General features: G+C 41.7%; 1 protein-coding gene across 1 annotated transcript in view; it reads left to right on the top strand.

Annotated features, from left to right (window-relative positions):
• The first annotated feature begins 1,017 nt into the window (after nucleotides 1-1,017).
• TRIB2 (tribbles pseudokinase 2) overlaps nucleotides 1,018-19,328 on the top strand; it is a 34,483-nt gene continuing 16,172 nt past the window's right edge. Inside the window, exons 1-2 of the mRNA XM_081324337.1 lie at nucleotides 1,018-2,890; nucleotides 7,598-7,890. Of these exons, the coding sequence (XP_081180463.1) occupies nucleotides 2,621-2,890; nucleotides 7,598-7,890 (563 nt within the window). The 5' untranslated portion in view covers nucleotides 1,018-2,620. The remainder of the gene's footprint in view (nucleotides 2,891-7,597; nucleotides 7,891-19,328) is intronic.

Below are 19,328 nucleotides of genomic sequence, written 5' to 3'. Positions count from 1 at the left end.
AAGACTGTCAAATGCAAATGGGACCAAAAGAGGAAATGAAATCGTCTGGCAGGTGGACTAATTTTACAGAGGTGGGGGGCAATCAGGTCAAAGAAAGATCGGATAAGTGGGGCGTATCTCATTTGAGCAAACAGAAAGGGGCTGCTCCATCAGATAAGTATCATCAGCTACCCCAGACTAAGCCAAAAGATGAGTTTACCCCTTTACAACCATTAATCTAAGTTTGCTTGGGGTTTCTAAACCATGGCTGACTTAGTGCAGTATGTTCTTAAACCACCTGTGGTTTAAGTCCAACTATGCTTAATCAAATTGTGACCATTAACAGAATGTACCATCCAAATATAAGCTATCTGGGAAAATGCAGCCTCTTCTTGCCACCACGGTATTTATTTTAAGATATTAGCCATTTGAGTGGGAGTAGGCTGGGCTCCTGGGTTTCCATTTGCTAACCAGAGTGGTAAAACATGACCTAACTGCACTTTCTCCCATCAGTCAACAAAACATAGGAAGCCTCTGTGTTGTTTTTAAAGCTTTATTTTAGCCTTATACAATATATCTAAACATTGTGCCTTGATGTTTTTTTTTTTAAAAAAAAGATGATCTTTTTATATTCCGGATGAGCGAATGATCCATTTGTACAAAAGGTAAATATAAGGAAAATGCTTTTCGTTGCCAGGCTGTTGTGTTTACACGATCAGTTAAAGCGAGTCATTTAATTCATAAAATGGCCCAAATGCACTTGGATATAAATGGACAGAAAACTCCTCCCATCTCTCCGGAGAAAGCACAAGCACACACACAGACACAGACACACAAACACGAGAGAACTCGACCCAAACGGAAACGCGCAGAGGTCAATGAAACGCCGTAGTTGTAGCAGTAGTAGCAACAGTAGCCGCTAGAAACTGCTCACAAAGCTCGTATTTCACAGCCTGCTCAGCGGAAGGATATTTCACCTTGTTTACCCTGAAACCGGCTCATTGAATGAGTGGAAAGGAGAAAGGCGGCGAGGAGGAGGAGGAGACGTCGAGGAGGGTTGGCAGGCAGATCGCGTGATTGATGCTTCCTTGGCTCAATGGGAAGGCCGCTCGGGTCGGGGCGGGCGTTTCTGCTGGCAGGCAGAGCGCTGCGCCGCGGCCAGGAGCGGGCAGTCAGCTTCTGCGCGGTGTTAATGTAGCGTCGGTATCGCTGCTGCTCTTGCAGCCGCCGCCGCCGCCGCCGCTTCTGACCCTGAGTAGGAAGGCACGGCTAGGAGAAGAAAGACTGTTAGCCGCGTAAGTAGCTATTAATACATGGTGAAGAGACGATGGCTTGCTGAAAGGGATTGGCTCGGCCATCCCTTTCCTCCCCACTCCTTCTACCTCTAGGAATAAAGAACGGCGCCTGCAATATACATTTATTCCTATTGAAGTGGCTGCATCGCCTCCCTCCCTTTCTGCATCTCAGGACTCTGGGGAGGGGGCTAAGAAGATCGTCGGGAGGGTGATTTATTTTTTTTTCCTGCAGCGCTTTCTCTCTCTTCTCTTTTTTTTTTCACCTCGTCCTTTGTGGTCTTTTTCTTTTTTTTTTTTTTTTTTTTTTGCTTGAATGTGCACTGCACTCAAACCATCCGAGGAACAACGGAAGAAAGACCGGACGTCTCCCAGGCCGGTGGAAAGCTAAAGAGCATCGATTCATTCTCGTCCTTGATTGCACTTTGCCGTCTGATCAAAGGAAGCCTAACGCACGCAAACCCCAATTCAGCGCTGCAGCTCCTGGAGCTTTGCGCACTTCGTAATCCTGGTAGGAGCGGCGCTTTTAGTTTTTCTTGCCCCGCAAAGGAGGTTCAATTAAAAGAAATCCGGATCTGATCAAATAGCCTACTCCCGCGCCGTTAGCGGAGCTCCTCGGCAATCCGCTGAAGTTAAAAATACTCCGCTGCTTTTTTTATTATTATTATTGTTATTATTATTAATTTGTCTTTGGTTGCTTCTTCTGAATATAGTCCTTTCCACGAGGGGAAAAAAGCATCAGACGCCCTCTAGAGTTTAAAGTAGGTTATTAAAAACCGTCCTGAAAAAGCAAGAAAGAAGGGGGAAAAAAGCCCGTCGTCTGCTGGTGTAGCACGTTCAAATAAATCCCGGGTGAAGATTTCCAAGCGAGCCATTGGGAATCGGGGACTGATAACGACCCTGCCCCTCGAAACGCGTTTCCAGATGTTTTGATTTTTGAAACCCCGCGGCGTTTCCTGGGGAGGCTCCGCTTGGCTCAAGTTTGTCCTACTTTTGCGGGACTTCGCCGCTTTTGAGTACAGAGGTTCGAGGGGGGGGGAGAATCGTCCGATTGATCGCCCACCCCCAACGCCCCCTGCCCAGCCACGATCGATCGATCGATCTCCTGCTTCTTGGCGCTGGAAAGCGGACTCTAGATCCTACAGAAACCTGCCACCCGAGCACACTTTTTTTTCTCTCTACGACAGCACAAAGGCATTCTTGCGGCCGGCCTGAAGCGAGCGGCTGAAAACGCCAAAGGAATTGTGCGCGTGTTGAGTGGGTTGCGAGTGTGAGGGGGAGAGAGAGAGAGAGAGAAAGAAATTGGGGTGGGGGGAGGGGATTTCTTGGAGGGTTTCTTCTCCATCCCCATGAACATACAAAGGTCAACCCCAATCACGATAGCGCGCTATGGAAGACCTCGGAATAAAACCCAAGATTTAGAGGAACTCTCGTCTATAAGACAAACTGAATCCAGCCAGAGTTTTAGCCCCAACCTTGGCTCGCCGAGCCCGCCAGAGACTCCCAACTTGTCGCATTGCGTTTCTTGCATTGGGAAATACTTATTGCTGGAGCCTCTGGAAGGAGACCACATTTTCCGGGCCGTGCATCTGCACAGCGAGGAGGAGCTGGTTTGCAAGGTAACTTTCCTTCCTCCTCTCGCCTCCCTCGCACACGCAGCGTGGCCTTTCCTTGTCTAGCAAGTTTATTTTTAGAGGGTCCTCAAAAAAGGGAGTGTGTGCTTGCCGGGGAGGGAACCTCCGAATTAGGCGCTGGGTGAAATTTAATGAAACATACAAAGCCTTGCATAATTAAACGGCTCTCAAGCAACTTTGCAGACAATGGCCACGTTATAACGGTGGCCTAGAGCCAAAGCCGCGGGGGAGGAAGGACTGAAAAGAGGGGGAGTTGGGTTTAAAATCGGAATCCCTGGATATAGCGCTTTCCTTTTACGATTTATTTTTTGGCTTGCACGATGCCAATTCTTCCTAGTCTCAAGATACTACTCCGGGGGAGTGGAAGGGGATATATATAGAGAGGGGGGGGGAGAATAAACTATTATCTTTAGCCAACTTAACAATTGCATGCTGGTAGCCTAAGGCGGCAAGCCTCAGGATTGTACGTACTTATTTGGGAAAAAGCTTGGAAGAGCAGCGGATTCCTTTCCCCCCAAAAAATAATAATAATCAGAAGGTTTGAGCTGCAGAGCTGATTTTTAATTTGTTGGCCTCTTTTTTTCCCCTTTACGCTGATGGGTTGTTTGCAAACACCATCCCCCACCTTGGAGCAACCGTTCAAAAAGCCTTGCAGAATTGCATTTTTTAGAGAAACGTTGCTTACCCTTGCAGGGTTACTGGCTCCCCATCCACTGGCCTCTTTAATTTCATTATGAACTGGGGTGGGGGGGAGAGAGGAAACCCCCTCATGCTTGTCTGTGGGGAAACTAGCACCCATTCACCGAGGCCATTCCGTTTCCTTTGTTCCTAAAGTGCTGCCTACAGTATACTCTAAGTGGCTGCTTACAGTTTTCTGTGGCATTCGTCAGTTTTAACAGATGGCAACGTAGAGAAAAGGGTCATTTTTGTACCTTTTTCAATTTTAGATTTTCTTTTTCAAAATGGCACAGTGAAGGTCTTTGGAAATAATAAGTAAAAAGGGTCTTGTAATCCTGGATTTCATCGAATGGCTGGAAGCAAACAAGAAGCCTATTAACATCCTAAAATAATTAAAAGTAGCTTTGCACAGTCCTGCTGACTGGTGGATGATTTTTATTTAGATTGGTATGTGGTGGGAAAATTAAATTGCACTCTCTGGTTGCTTGTAAAGATTTGCTTTGCAGGGCAGTATAAATATATTGGTCGCTTGTGAATCATGGCTCCTTGACGTTAATGAAAAATTAGTTTTCAGTATTTTATACTGTTTATATCACACTGAGGATTTGATCTTGCATGTTGTCTGTTGCAAGGTGCTGGAAAATGGGCTAATTGTACCTATTATTTAAAATGTATTCATTGGCTTATTAAGAAAAAATGGGAGATTAAAACATTAGCATCCTTCAGAGAGAGCAACTGATATCCCCAAATGAAATGTTTACATGTGACCATGCAAAGCCCTTACATACCTCCACTTGGAATGTTTAAGAAATGATTTTTGGGGGGGAAAAACCTCTTCCTTTGATGCCTTTTGCAACCAGGAGGAAATCTGCCTTGTAAGAAACATGTAGATTCCCACAAGAATGACTACTTTCAACCATGGTCATGATAAATATCTTAAGTTGCTTGGTCATAGTAAGTAACCTTGGAGGATCCATTAAACATGCTTCATAATTAAAAGCTAAATGCCAATGTAGGAGATAGTTGAACTGCAGCACTTGTAAATTTCCAGTAATAACTGGATTCAAGTAGTTAGCCCATCCTTGAACCTTCTAAATACCCTTCCTATGGCATATGTGGCTCCTTAATTTCATTGGGCACCTACTTCTTTGTGACTGTTACACTCCTCCTGTAATCCAGATGAACTCTGCTTTCCTTCTCAGAACTCAAGGTAGTTAAGAATCAGGCATTCTGATATAAATGAACACAATTCAACTAAGAAAAAAGCCTTTGAAAAGTTAGTCTGAAGAGACAGTTTTGCATGGCTGTTAAAGGAAAATGCTGTTTAAAACCTGCACCTTTCCCTGTACTTGAAAATTGATCTGATTTTTCTTGGACACACACTTGTGAATGTAGTCATTCAGCCTTCCCCTCACTGGAGGCTGAGGAAGCCTGTCTGAATAAGGGTGGTTGAAGTCTACTGCCCCAACCTCACACTGTAAATAGTTGATATTTCATTCTGAGTAGACTTCATACAGTATTATCAAAATCGACTCACGCTTCACTTCCTCTTTCTCAGATAGCGCACTAGGACAGGGATTAATCTGTCCAAGTAAAAGATTTTCATTTTGTCATCCACTTTTCAGAGATTTAGAGGGTCAGTGCAGATGTGGTGAAACAGTTCACAGCATGCCAAACTTTGCATTCAGTTCTCAGGAAACATTTTTTTTGCTAGCGTGTGATCAAGCTGGTAAGGATAGAGAGGCTTTAATCGCATGCATGCTAACCTCGGAGCACGACCCTCTGAATTAGGTAGAGTCTTATTTCTACATACATGCAGCAAGTGTTGTACCATGTCAGAAGATGACAAAAATAGGTTTTGACATATGATAAAAACAAGCTCACCTCCTTAGTCCTTAACTTATAACAGAAGCCTACATTTTTATTGTAACTTCTGCAATAACAAAGCAAATTCTGTTTAACCTTATTATATTGGTGTCTGGTGGTGTTCTTAGTAATAATATTAACCTGGCTTTGTGACCTTTATTCCGAAGGGAAACAAGTGCAGGGAATTTACCCGTAATACCTACTTGCAATACTTCATTATTGTCAATGAAATGATTGCACTCCTTTTCTGAATCTTATACATGTCTCAAGCACTGATTCATTCATGATTGGTGGATTTATGTAACTTTTTAGTATTGGGAGACTTGGAACACTTTCATTCATAAGCTCATAAGGGATATGTTTGCTCTTAAAGAGACACTTGCCTAGAAGTGTCAGAAGTCTGAACTCTCCATTCTAAATGCAGTGGAGCCCAGTCCAACTTAAACGTAGTCTATGTATCCCCAACATTTTCTCAAGAAGACTTTCTAGGCACTTCTATTTGTTTTCTTTTAATTGAAGTGCTCTGAAAGCTGAATAAATACTTGTATCTCCCATTCAAGCCATCATAAGCAAAGAGATTTTGAAACTTACTGCAACCTTTCCTATTCTTTTGTTTTTCAAATACATACCTTGAGACCTGAGCAACTCCATATCTCCTTCCATCTCTTAAAAGCAAAGGAAACACTATTAGAAAGTTCCTCTCCCATCATCCTTTTGAACCCAGTGAGTCAGTACATATAAAACTTTTGCCCATAGTTAATGCAACCACGTTTTACTGAATTAACCCACTTGTTAAAAGTTCACACACAAAATAGTGAACCAGAAACTGGGCCCTTACACCTTGGGGTTTACATAAGGTGCTAGATTAAAATGTGCTTGTCATGAGTTTCTCACATGATTTCAGCCAAGGAACATGTATGGTTAAGTGCTGAGGTGTATGTAGAGAGTATAATCTTGATTAAATCATAGTTATAAATCAGTTTGAGTTCACAAATATACTAACCCCAAATCATCCAAATTACAGCTTACTTTGGGCATTTGTATAGAACACCATAAAACTCAAGGAAATTGTGGATCAACCTTGATGTCAGTATGACTGAAGACCATCTGCTGGGAGACTAATGGGCTTCCTTTTACAGTTGGTTGGCCACTGTGAGAACAGACTGCTGGTGAGATGGGCCAGGAGTCCAAATCAGGAAGGCACTGCTTATGTCCCTATTACCACATTGGGAAAGGGAAGAGAAATATCTTTTCCCCCTGTATCTTGGAAAGCACAGCTCATTGGGACAATATGGATGCAGAAATCCTTTAGCCTTGTGTATCTGTCAGTAAGTGGAGCCAATGTACTTATTACCTATCGGTAGCTCTGAATGGTTTTGCCCACAGTCTGAAAGGAAAAATTATCCCCCCCCCCCGGTGTTTCTTTCCACCATCAGGGAAGAAAAATGGACTCTTTCATGCAGGAGTCCACTGAGTATTGGCAGAGCGGTGCTGGCAGGCCTTGTGTAGCTGGTGACACAGGTCTTTCCAGTAAAAATAGGATGCATGGCTTAGTTTGCAAAAGTTGTTCTAGAATTCCATTCAAATTATGGGAGCAAAGCATAAGACCTAAAGCCTAGTAAACTTCCTTTCAATGTAGGGCACCAGCCATTGTATTTCAAAAAGAAAATTAAATCAGATGCTGGGCCACCAGGGATTTTTAATTCTCCTGTTCCCTCACCTAGAGAGCTTTTTAAAAAAAAAAACTGCCCCCTTTTTGTTTTCATCGGGAGAAAATACATCTTTCCCTCCCCCAGCTGATACCTTTTATATTTTAGCCAGCTAGCTTTGGGAGCTGGAGGGGGAGGAGAAGACCAGAGTTTCATTACTGAAAATGCTTGCCTAGGGCATTAAGGATTTAAGAAAAAAAATGTCTCATACAGTTAACTCCTTCTTTGTCAGCCTTGTCACCCTGCAGATGTATCGGGATTACCGCTTCCAGAATCCCCCAAATCTCTGCTGTCTGGGATATTTCAGGATTTATTGTCTCAAACCCACTGGGCAATGGCTTTCTTAGTCTTGGGTTGACCAGTGCTAATGTTGAGTGGGCGGAGCAGTTGGTCTTCCTTTTGGGTAACCCTTTCTTTTACTGCAAACTCACAATTTTAGGTGTTCGACGTCGGCTGCTACCAAGAACTGCTGGCGCCATGTTTTTGCATGCCTCCTCACGACAACATCAACCAAATTACCGAAGTCATTCTCGGAGAGACGAAAGCGTACGTGTTCTTTGAGCGGAGCTATGGGGACATGCATTCCTTTGTTCGTACCTGCAAGAAGCTGAAGGAGGAAGAGGCAGCCAAGCTATTCTATCAGATAGCCTCCGCCGTAGCGCACTGTCACGATGGTGGGCTGGTCCTGAGGGATCTCAAGCTGCGGAAATTCATTTTCAAGGATGAAGAAAGGTGAGGAAATGCATCTCTCTTCCCCGTGCTGCTTCCTCTCCCCTCAGAGAAGGCACTGCTGTGGTCTGTCGTTTCAAGTGGCTTCTTCTCTGGCTACTGTTCCTGATAACAGCCTCAGTTAAACTTGGACTTTGGTAGAAAAAGAAGATTTTAGTGCAGGTTGAGAGAAGCCGGTGGCTCATCTTCTGCTTTCTAAAGAAGTACCGGTTGAGGAGAAGTCACCGCTTAGCTTGTGGCCTCCCAGGAGTTTATTTAGCTATAAGATTGATGCCCTTCCAGTTGCTAAAGACAGCTTACATGGGCTGAGAGGAAATGATTATCCCAAGGTCACTCCATGAGTTTCCATGGCTGGGGTGGGGTGATGTTCAACTTAGGTCTCTCCACTATCAGACCCGTACCTGAACTACAACTCCCAACAGGATGATTAGGGTTGTTGGGTTATGTAGTTCAGGAATCTTTGGAGAACCATAGGTGCCCCATCCATATATAACCTATCCATATCCCACGTGGACTCTTCTACAAAAAATACATATGAAATTTTCCCATGAGATGAACTTTTGGATAGTAGTTTCATAACAAATTGTTTTTTTACATAGAACTATTAATACTACTGTTACGCAATGAGTTGTTTTAGCTGCGTTCTTGACCTTTCCTCTTTCAGTGGTTCACTGGGAAGAGCATTTCATGCAAGTTGTATTTTTGAGCCCATCCTCTTGTGACAGCCAAATTCTAGAAGCACAAATTTCTTTTATTTCCACCCTGAAAAACTATTTTATGCGCCTAGTCCTAAACTCTAGAGTTATAGCTACAATTTTTAGCTCTTATCTGTAAATTTTCATCATTTCCAAAGTGGTGGCAATGTCTCTTGCACTGAAAACAGAGTGTGGGTTATTTTAAAAGACTTAACAGTTGAATCATGTCCAAACTTTTCAGAGGCTACAGTTTGATTCATTAGAATAGATTCACAAAATACCAATTGGGAAAATTGTGAAAGTGCCAAACCACTGTTATTGTTTCTCAAGGTTTTTTTTTTAAATGTTGCCTAATCAGAATGCCAGCATGTTGCTTTAAGTGCTTTTCTAAAAGAAATAAAAAATAATAAAATAGATGAGATATTTTTACAACAATATTTGACTTGTATTTCAGTTTTGGTGTGGTTTCTTGCCTCATGATCCTCAAAGATCCATATCTAGGAAGTTCATCTCCTGTTCCACTCTGCATTGGTTGCAAGAGCCCTGGCATTGGTTGGTCACCAGCAGGGATATGTAGAGCTTGCCAGATTGGAAGCAGCACATTCCAGTCTCCCTCTGGACCGTGCTTTAATTTCAGTTGACTTTTTGGCCCATGCTATTCTGGAGGAATTTGGGGCTTCCAGAAGTAAATTCTCTGTTCTGCCCTCCATTTTAGAGGATTTGCTTCCAGTTCCTTCAGAACTACTCTCAGAATGGCACGACTGTGAGGGCAGGAGGTTTAGCATGGTCTGGAGAGGGAGTGGAATGTCCTAAGGTTCTCTGCGATTGGTGGGTTTTGCACATCCCTAAGCATTAGGCTGCCCTTCATTGTTTATTGGAGGCGATGCTTTTTGAAAAAGAGCATCTGTCATAGTTTAAAACTCTCACTTAAGTGGGATCACAGATGACACATGATGCTACAAAATGGCTTGTTTATTTTCAGCTTAGGATGTTATAGTGAATATTTTGTAGCTGGTGGTTTATAACTCATGAATCAGGCTGTTTAGGTCTTATTAATCAAACTTTGGTTACATAGTATAGGATTTGGATTCTCACCCTGGAGAAACAGACTTCAAGTCTAGTGAAAATGCTAGCAAATGCCAATGTTCTCGTGATTCTACTCCCCAGTGGTCAATGACCAGCATTGTCACTTAAAGACTAAAATTGGGAAAGTTAGAATTGCAAACCTTCAGCAAAGCAGTCATGTGGTATCTCACTTAATGACCGCTTTGCTCAACGACTCAAATTCTGGGTCCAATTGTTGATCATAGACGGAGGACTATCTGTGTGAGTCTGGTGTATGGGGAGGACAGAAATGTATGTGATTTTGCTTGGCTTGACTCTGCTCCCATCTCCTGTGAGAATATGTCTTTTATTTTGTACACACAATCCTTCAACATGATTTAGATGGATTTAGAACTAGTAGGGAAGGAAGTTGAACTTTGCAAGGTTCCAACTCTGATTCAGAAGATACATTTTACAATGCACAGGAATATGAACGCAGTACCTGGTGCTGACTCACCAAAGAAGCTTCATCTATTCTTAGGATTGGGTTACCGTAGCACAATCCTACAGAGCGGCATGATCTTGAAACGACACTGTTGCTTTAATGAGCCTAATGTGAGTGATGGCCTTTGTAGTTCCACACATTTCAAAACATTTCTTCAGAACCAAATTTGAAGCATTGTACAGAATTAGAATATAGGAGGAGAAATGGTCAAATGTTTTTTTGTTGTTGTTGTGAAACAAAGCCAAGTTGTATAGGTAAAGCAAAAATGTATTTATTTGGTGCAGAAATCTGTTAGGGTTGACCCATTTACATGGCACTTATATCAATTCATTTCGATCACAGTACTTCTTTAAAAATCTGGTAATGTTTCATAAGCCTATAGAAATTATCTGGGCAGGGCTGATTTGTGCAAGCCTAAATACCCTGTTAGTATTAGCTATTCAGCAATACTGTAGTGGCAATAGTTCTCCCTTTCAGCTTCATGTAGAATGTACGTTCTTAGTAATTACTAAAAGTTGTGGGCGAATGGTTGCTTTTAAGAGTTCCAGACTTCAGCGTTGCATTCATTCATTCATTCATTCTGGAAAGTCATACATGTTTAAAATCAGTATACAATGGTTGTTTGATTAAAATGTATAGAATATGGAATGCATTTTTTTGCCTGCTGAGAAAGAACTTCTAATTCATACTGAGGTCTCCTTCTATGATGTATTGTGAATGCAGAGGGTAAATAATAAACACACCAGTTCAATCTCTCCTCTTTTCTATTGTGCTCCATGTGTTCTCTCCATGAGGAACATAAACTTACAATCAGGGACCTTTTGCATCCAGGAGGTTTCTGTGCTCTTTGAAACCCGAACTTTCAGATTTCTTTATTTTGTATGTTTGTATAAAATAAGGTGGTAATTGCTTGCATGAAACCCCATTCTTGTTCCATAAATTGCACTTCCATTTCCTAGCATTCTTGTATGTTCCTTTCTTCTTCCTGATGATGGTGCCTTGTCCACATGAGTCCTGCTTATTTCCTTTTTAGGAGTAAAGTACTATATATTTTGAGATGTAGTCTTTGTTCAGAAGTTCCATGTAGCTATGTATTCCTAAGTATATACTTTGTTTTGAACTGGCATCTTGCTTTAATGTATTTTTGGTTGTGATATAATGTTCTGGTGCTCAACCTCATCTTGCAGGAGATTAATAGGCAGTGGTTACTACATGAATTATGTTGCTCTATGCTTGGTATTTTACGACCTTGACATATGTGCATAAGAGGGGAGTAAGGCCTTGGATCCTGATGAACAAGATCAACTATTATATCTGAATTAGTGTTTAAAAGATGCTGACTTGAACTATTACTTTTTATGTGGCACAATGTGATCTACCCATATTTTTATATGTATATTTTATATTCTTTCCATTAATGGATTTAGGAGATTTGCTGGCAGTTGATATCTTTTTTTTTACTGAATTGTTGAGTGTGTTACCATTTATGCTAGTGCCCAAATACAAAAGATTGATCCCTTCTCACTTTCATTTAATTGATTGATTATTTTGATCAATGTTACATAGTCAAGCTAGCATTGCCTGAATTAACTAAGATGATGTTTTGAATTTAAAATAATATGTTCAGCTTTTGTGTTATCACTTTTTTCCTGTTGCAATCATTTTGTCCTGCCAGTAAATTATATTCAGAGAATACTTTTAAGTCTTCAATTAAATTCAAATGTTGGCTGTCATAATATTTAATGCTTAGAGTTCATACTTGTTAATCAGTTTTGCTAGTAACTTTTTTAAAAAGATTCTATTGTTACTTTAGAAGCTTTTTGCATTCTAGTGACCATTTTTTAACAGTGAGAAAAATATCTGGATTGGGAAGACAGTAATATTTTCTCATTATGTTAAGTGTTAGGAACAATACAAGAATTTTAATGCATATATATATAATAAATAAAAAATACAATAAATAAATATACACACACACACACACACATACATACACACACACACATACATACATACAGTTTATCAAGATGGATGCATGATAGATAGATAGATAGATAGATAGATAGATAGATAGATAGATAGATAGATAGATAGATAGATAGATAATATTCCATATGCAGATAGAATAGATCCCCAGATCAGATGGATTTCTCATGACTGTCTGGTTAAGACACCAGGGTAAAACTGGGATACCGTAAGTTCTAGTGCCACCTTAGGCAATGAAAGCCAGCTAGATGACTCTCTCAGCCCAACTTAGCCGATCTCATAGGATTGTTATTGTGGGGAAAATAGGAGGAGGAAGGAGGACTACCGGTATATAAGTTTGACACCTTGAGTTATGTATAAAGTAATAAAGGTGGGATAAAAATCTAATTAAATAAACGTAAGAAAGTCACTTCAATGAACTGGATTCAAGATTTCAATGGAGGGGCTGAAATAAAGCATAACCTTACCTCTTCTGAAGATAGCATTAGTTCATTCTAGGCTTTGGTTTTACAAGTTCAGGGAAAGGCAATTATCTCCAAAATATGATCAGTGATGCAAGCCCTAGCATTCCCTACTTTTTGCCAAGTAATAGATTTGTCTTAAGCATTGGATCTTTGTTCTTCATCTGTAATATATGCAATATATGCTGTGACAGTCCGCTGATCAACAGTGCTTTCAGGAAGAACAAATCCATATGCTATCTTCCTCGAAAACAAACCAAAGGAGCCCAGTTTTCTAGGAAGTATGAGTGATACAATAAGGCTATTTTAAGATAGATCTTAACACTGAGTTTCTCAGCTGACTTGCGTGAAAAAAGTCAGTAGAACAAAGAATTAATCTTTGCAATAATCTTCAATCATGGAACACGGTGTGGTCTTATATTAATCATTCTCTGTGCAACCTGATGAACAATACTGGTTTTATTTTCCATTTTTGCAACTGAGGAACTGAATCTGACAGTTCTTTGCTGAAGGCCACACAGGAAATTGGCGAAGCAGCCTCTGAGAGCAAATATCCCAGATGTTTCTACTACAAGCAGAAGTAATCCTAGGTACCCTCATCTGGCAATAGCATTTAGACTTATATGTTACTTCACAGTGCTTTACAGCCCTCTCTAAGCAGCTTACAAAGTCAGCCTACTGCCCCCAACAATCTGGGTCTTCATTTTACTGACCTCAGAAGGATGGAAGGCTGAGTTGACCTTGAGCCGGTCAGAATCGAACTGTAGGCAGTCAGCAGAATTAGCCTGCAATACTGCTTTCTAACCACAGTGCCACCACAGCTCATTGATAGGGCTCACCATTTACTGAAGATAACCTTCCCAATTATTAGATGGCGATTCAGATTTTCAGATGCTCAGCCCACCAGCGATTGCTTTAAAAATATGTTCAATGAAGAGAGGAGGCTGGGCTGGAGCCATTCCCACCCGACAGACTGATTTTTTTTTAAAAAAAATATTTATATTTTATTTCTTTATATATTTTGATATTTTAAAATATTAAATATTTTTCTTTTTGCTATTCCCACCACCAAACCCAGCAGGGCCTGCTTTATGCACCTCTCATTGTACGTCTTGTCTCTTAATGGCACTAAACGTCTAAGTCAACTAGTTTAATGTTGTGGTTTGCATCATTCTTCTGGCAGCAATTGCCTGTGGCTAGCTAAACTGGAATTGTGGATGAAGAGGAAAAAAAGAGAGCCAGCAAGTGGTGTGCTTGGTGCAGCAGTTGCCCCATAAGCTCTTCTATTTGCTTCTCTCAGATCTTCTGTTTAGCCTAGCAGGGATCAACAGAGTCCTCATGTGGTTTGTGGGTTTGGCTGACTCACTAAAACAGACACCAGGGAAGCCCTTGTTGTGAATTGCACTCTCAGGCATGGGTAGGATGGTAACTTTACGCTGGCAGCACACTTGGAATGTGAACAGGTATGCTCCCGGTATGACTGCTGTGATGGGGCTTGCTTGTTCATTAAAGGCTGGGCTGGCCAACTGTGGTGGGTGTGGCCATGCCAAGGAACATATAATTGACTCTAGAAGCCAAACAGGTGAAATGAACCTCCTTTCTCCCAACTCCACAGGTTTACCTTTGACTTTTTCCCGTAGGCAAGTTGGCACTTCCACAAACAAAACAGCCGCTCAACGTTTTTGTCATCCCAAAGGGGCTTTTTCAAAAGGCAGCTGGACTTCGTTTTTTCCTTGAAGACGTTTCCAAGATGCTTCTTCAGTTCTGTATCATTATATCATAATACTTCAGAGCTGAAGAAGCTTCTTGGAAATGTCCAATTGCCTTTTGAAAAAGCACATTTGGGACAACCGTGACCTTGCTGACTGAGAATCTCCGTAGACAATCAACGTTTTTGTCATTTTCCAAGGATGCTTCCGTGAAGCAAACGGAATCCACACTTGCATGCAGTTGTTTAGTGCAGTGTTTTTCAACCACTGTTCCGCGGCACACTAGTGTGCCGCGAGATGTTGCCTGGTGTGCCGTGGGAAAAATTGAAAAAACACTGACCTAGGAGACAGCGGTGAGAGGAGGAGGAGGAGGAACAGCCGCGGGCGGAGCGGCGCTGCAAGACTCTCTGGCGGGGAGCGCTGGGCACCGGAGCCTTGGCTAAGCTGACGGCCCTACTTCGCTGGAAGCAAAAGCCCGGGAAAAGAAGTGGGCTCGACCTCTCTAGGCACCAGGGCTCCACGGCGGCGTAGCTCCGCCCCCTTCTCTGGCTTCGGAGGGTCTCTTGCTGAAGAGAGAGAAGCTGGGGAGAGGCGACCGGCTCACTTATCGGAAGAGGACGGACGGGCGGCCAGCCCGGCTCGCCTGAGCTGTCGTGTGGTTGGTTGCCTGCAACGTTCGAAAAAGCTCTTCTTCCCCAGCACGCGCCGCTTACTCCTTACTCCCCATGCGGCTGAGGATGCGAGACTCCCGCCTGGTCGGCTGCCTGGCTCCGCTTTCTTTGCTCGCCGCGACCCCTCGCCCCAGCCCGAAATAGAGGGATCTGACCGCTTCGCTCTTGTTGGCTTCGCTTGCGTCTGAAAAATTACATGTCCTTTTGATACGTTGCATAATAAAATGTCCTTTGGACCAAAGCAATTAAAAACCTTTGGGGTTCCCCCCCCCCTGGAGTGAAGTGCTTTTGATGGTAAAGGTGAGAAAGAAAGAAAAAAGGAAGGGAAAAAGGAGAAATGGGGAAGGGGAAAAGGGAGGGAGAAAGAAAAGGAGAATAGAAAAGAAAGAGAGAGAGAGAGTAAGGGAGGAAGGAAGGAAGGAAAAAAAGCAGGAAGAAAAATTAAAAAGAAATGCAAGTAGCTTCCAGTTTCCACAACAAGTAGAAAGCAAGAAATTGAGAGAGGGAGGGAAAGAAAGTGGGAGAGAGAAAGGCAGGAAAGAAAGGAAGGAAGATAGAAAAAAAGAAAGAGAAAGAAAGAAAGAAAAAGAGAAAAGAAAGAAGGAAAGAAAGAAAGAGAAAGAAAGAAAGAAAGAAAGAAAGAGAAAGAAGAAAGAAAAATAAATGAAGGAGAAAAATGCAGAAAGAAAAATTAAAAAGAAATGCAAGTAGCTTCCAATTTCCACAACAAGTAGAAAGCAAGAAATTGAGAGAGGGAGGGAAAGAAAGTGGGAGAGAGAAAGGAAGGAAGGAAGATAAAGAAAGAAAAGAGAGGGAGGGAAGAGAGGGAAGGAAGGAAGGAAGAAAGAAAAGAAGAGAAAAAAGAAAATACAGAAAGATAAATTAAAAAGAAATGCAAGCTTTCCTTTTCCTTCACAGCAAAAACAAACAAAAGCCCCAAAATAAAATAAAATAAAATAAAGAGGCTAATAATAATAATAATAATAATAATAATAATAATAATAATAATAATAATAATAATAATAATAATAAGTTGGAAGGGACCTTGGAGGTCATCTAGTCCAACCCCTTGAGAACACAGGCCATCCTCGACTTACAACCGTTCGTGTAGCGACCGTGGGGAGGTCCAACGGTGCGGAAAACGGTGGAGTGCCTCGTGATTTTTTTCATGAAACAAGTGTGCCTTTGCCCAAAAAAGGTTGAAAAACACTGGTTTAGTGTAAATGGCATAAGAATGATTTGCAGCTTTGTAGCGGGCCACTTTCCTATTTATTTATTTTTGTTAAGAAAAACTACTGTAATCAACAGGAAGAAACTTTCTAAAAAATCAATTAGTTGGGGCACAGAGCCCAAGCAGTGTAACTGTAACGTCTTGGTTCATTTTGAACATTAATAACATTTAAGAAGGTAGTGGAATGCATTTGAAACTCATATTAATCAATGTGCATCGTTTTAGGACATGAGATTGGTTTTATAATGAGGCAGATCAGCAATAATTGTGCAGTATTCCTAATTTCAGTTCTCATCATCCTTTTTTTCTGGAACGTTTCTGTTTTGTCCCTTTGTTTCTCCACCAGTAGATGTTTGTTTTTTCTCTTTTGCTTGATCTAATATACATGCTGGGTCCATACACCAGCCTTCCTTGAACCTTTTTGCCTTCCCCCTCCTCCCCACCCCACACAAAGACATAGTTATGGATATGAAGATGAATCGACTTTATTAACTCCGAACAGAATGAAAAGCTGCAAGGTCAAATGGAATAGCTCCTTAGCCGTGGAAGGTGAAAGCAGAGGTTACTTTTCATCCCAGAAAACTAATGCTTTTCCTAATGAATTTTGAATTTGCCAGCGTGTGGGAAGGCTGATTTTTGTCCTCTTTGGCAGCACATCTCATTTATCAAATGGTAAAAAGTGGATTAGTTACGTAATTTCATTTGGCTTCAAAGTAGATATATACTGCTTTTTCTATTGAACAAGTTGGCTATTAGATTCCAACTTTCTTTCTATTAGGGATTATTATGTTTTGTACGGTCTGCATACGTTTCAGGTTTTGTTTTTGTTTTTTAAAAAATGGCATTCTGAAATTCTAAATCGGGTAATTGAAAATTCTTTGTACGGTATTAAGAAAGTTGTCCATTTCAGTGGAGTGGGTTTGCCACATTCTTTAAAACAGATGAGTTGTGTTTCAGAATTTATGTCCTTATGGGGAAAGGATTGTAATTCTAACGTATCCTGGGGTAGGGGAGAGTACAAGAATGGGAAAGGCTACCTTAATCTATTCCAATTTGGATATTAAGTTGTGTGTGTGTGTGTCTGTATACACACACACACACACACACACACATATATATATATATATATATATATATATATATATATATACACACATACATACATACACACACACACATGCTTCTCCCAGAAGAAGGAAGCTGAAGCCACCAGCCTGAGGATGACGGATGGGATTCCGTCGAAACGTTGCTCCTACACCTTCAATTCTACGCAGGAAAAAAACCGAATGACCAAAGATCCATATACATATACATATACATATACATATACATATACATATACATATACATATACATATACATATACATATAAAAACATGGCACCACCACAAACACGAAGCCGAACAAAAGCAGCACAACTCACCAGCTCAGGTCTAAGGCTGGCAGCTGAGACCAGCCCATCCACTCAAAACACACCCCCACCCAATCAGAACACACTTAATCCCCCACCCAATCAGAGCACACCTCCACCCACAGAACACACCCCCTCTGGCAGTTTAAAAAAGAGGACCAAACAGCCACATGCTTCTCCCAGAAGAAGGAAGCTGAAGCCACCAGCCTGATGATGACGGATGGGATTCTGTCGAAACGTTGCTCCTACACCTTTAGTTCTACGCGGTAAAAAACCCGAATGACCAAAGATCCACATACAAACACCCGCGAAAACATATACATATACATATACATATACATATACATATACATATACATATACATATACATATACATATACATATACATATACATATACATATACATATATATATATATATATATATATATATATATATATATATATATATATATATATATATAAAGGTAAAGGTTCCCCCGCACATGCGTGCTAGTCGTTTCCGACTCTAGGGGCCGGTGCTCATCTCCGTTTCATAGCCGAAGAGCCAGCGTTTGTCCGAGGACGTCTCCGTGGTCATGTTGCCGGCATGACTAGACGCCAAAGGCGCACGGAACGCTGTTACCTTCCCACCGGAGTGGTCCCTATTTTTCTACTTGCATTTTTACGTGCTTTCGAACTGCTAGGTGGGCAGAAGCTGGGACGAGTAACAGGCGCTCACTCTGTTACACGGCACTCGGGATTCGACCCGCCAAACTGCCGACCTTCTGATCGACAAGCTCAGCGTCCTAACCCACTGAGCCACCGCGTCCCTTATATATATATATATATATATATATATATATATATATATATATATATATATATATATATATATATATATATATATATATATATATATATATATATATATATATATATATATATATATATATATATATATATATATATATATATATATATATATATATATATATATATATGTACATATATACACACACATACAAATACATATATATATATGTTTGTATCTTTTTGTTAGGTTAGTACCAAAACGACAGAAGAGTACTGTCATGGTTCCGACAGATGAAACTCTTCAAAAGAACTTTGAGGCATTGTTTACCTTAAAAGATCTTTTATTTGAGTAGCAGAATATTGGCACTTACATTTTGCACAGGTTCGCCTGGTGCGCCAGTTGCGTCCCTATCTGGACCGAGATGCCCTACGCACAGTTACTCATGCGCTCGTGACCTCCCGTTTGGACTACTGTAACGCTCTCTACATGGGGCTGCCCTTGAAGACCACTCGGAGGCTTCAACTGGTGCAGAATGCGGCCGCGCGAGTTGTAATGGGGGTCTCCCGATACTCCCATGTAACACCTCTACTCCGCGAGCTGCATTGGCTTCCGGTTGCCCTCCGGGTGAAATTCAAGGTGCTGGTTATCACCTATAAAGCCCTACATGGCCTGGGTCCGGGGTATTTGAGGGAACACCTGCTGCCGGCATCAAACGCCCTTCGCCCAGTGCGCTCCCACAGGGAGGGTCTGCTCAGGGTCCCGCCGGTAAGAGATTGCCGGCGGGTGACACCCAGGGATAGGGCCTTCTCAGTGGGGGCGCCTGCCCTCTGGAACCAGCTGCCGGTGGAGCTGAGGACTGCCCCCGACCTCCGGTCATTCCGCCGGGGCCTGAAGACCTGGCTCTTTGAGCTCTCGGGCCCAGGCTGAGGAGA

The sequence above is a fragment of the Vipera berus genome (genome assembly GCF_964194415.1).
Source record: "Vipera berus genome assembly, chromosome: 1".
In the NCBI taxonomy this organism is placed as follows: domain Eukaryota; kingdom Metazoa; phylum Chordata; class Lepidosauria; order Squamata; family Viperidae; genus Vipera; species Vipera berus.
This window is presented reverse-complemented; position numbering and strand designations above follow the sequence as displayed.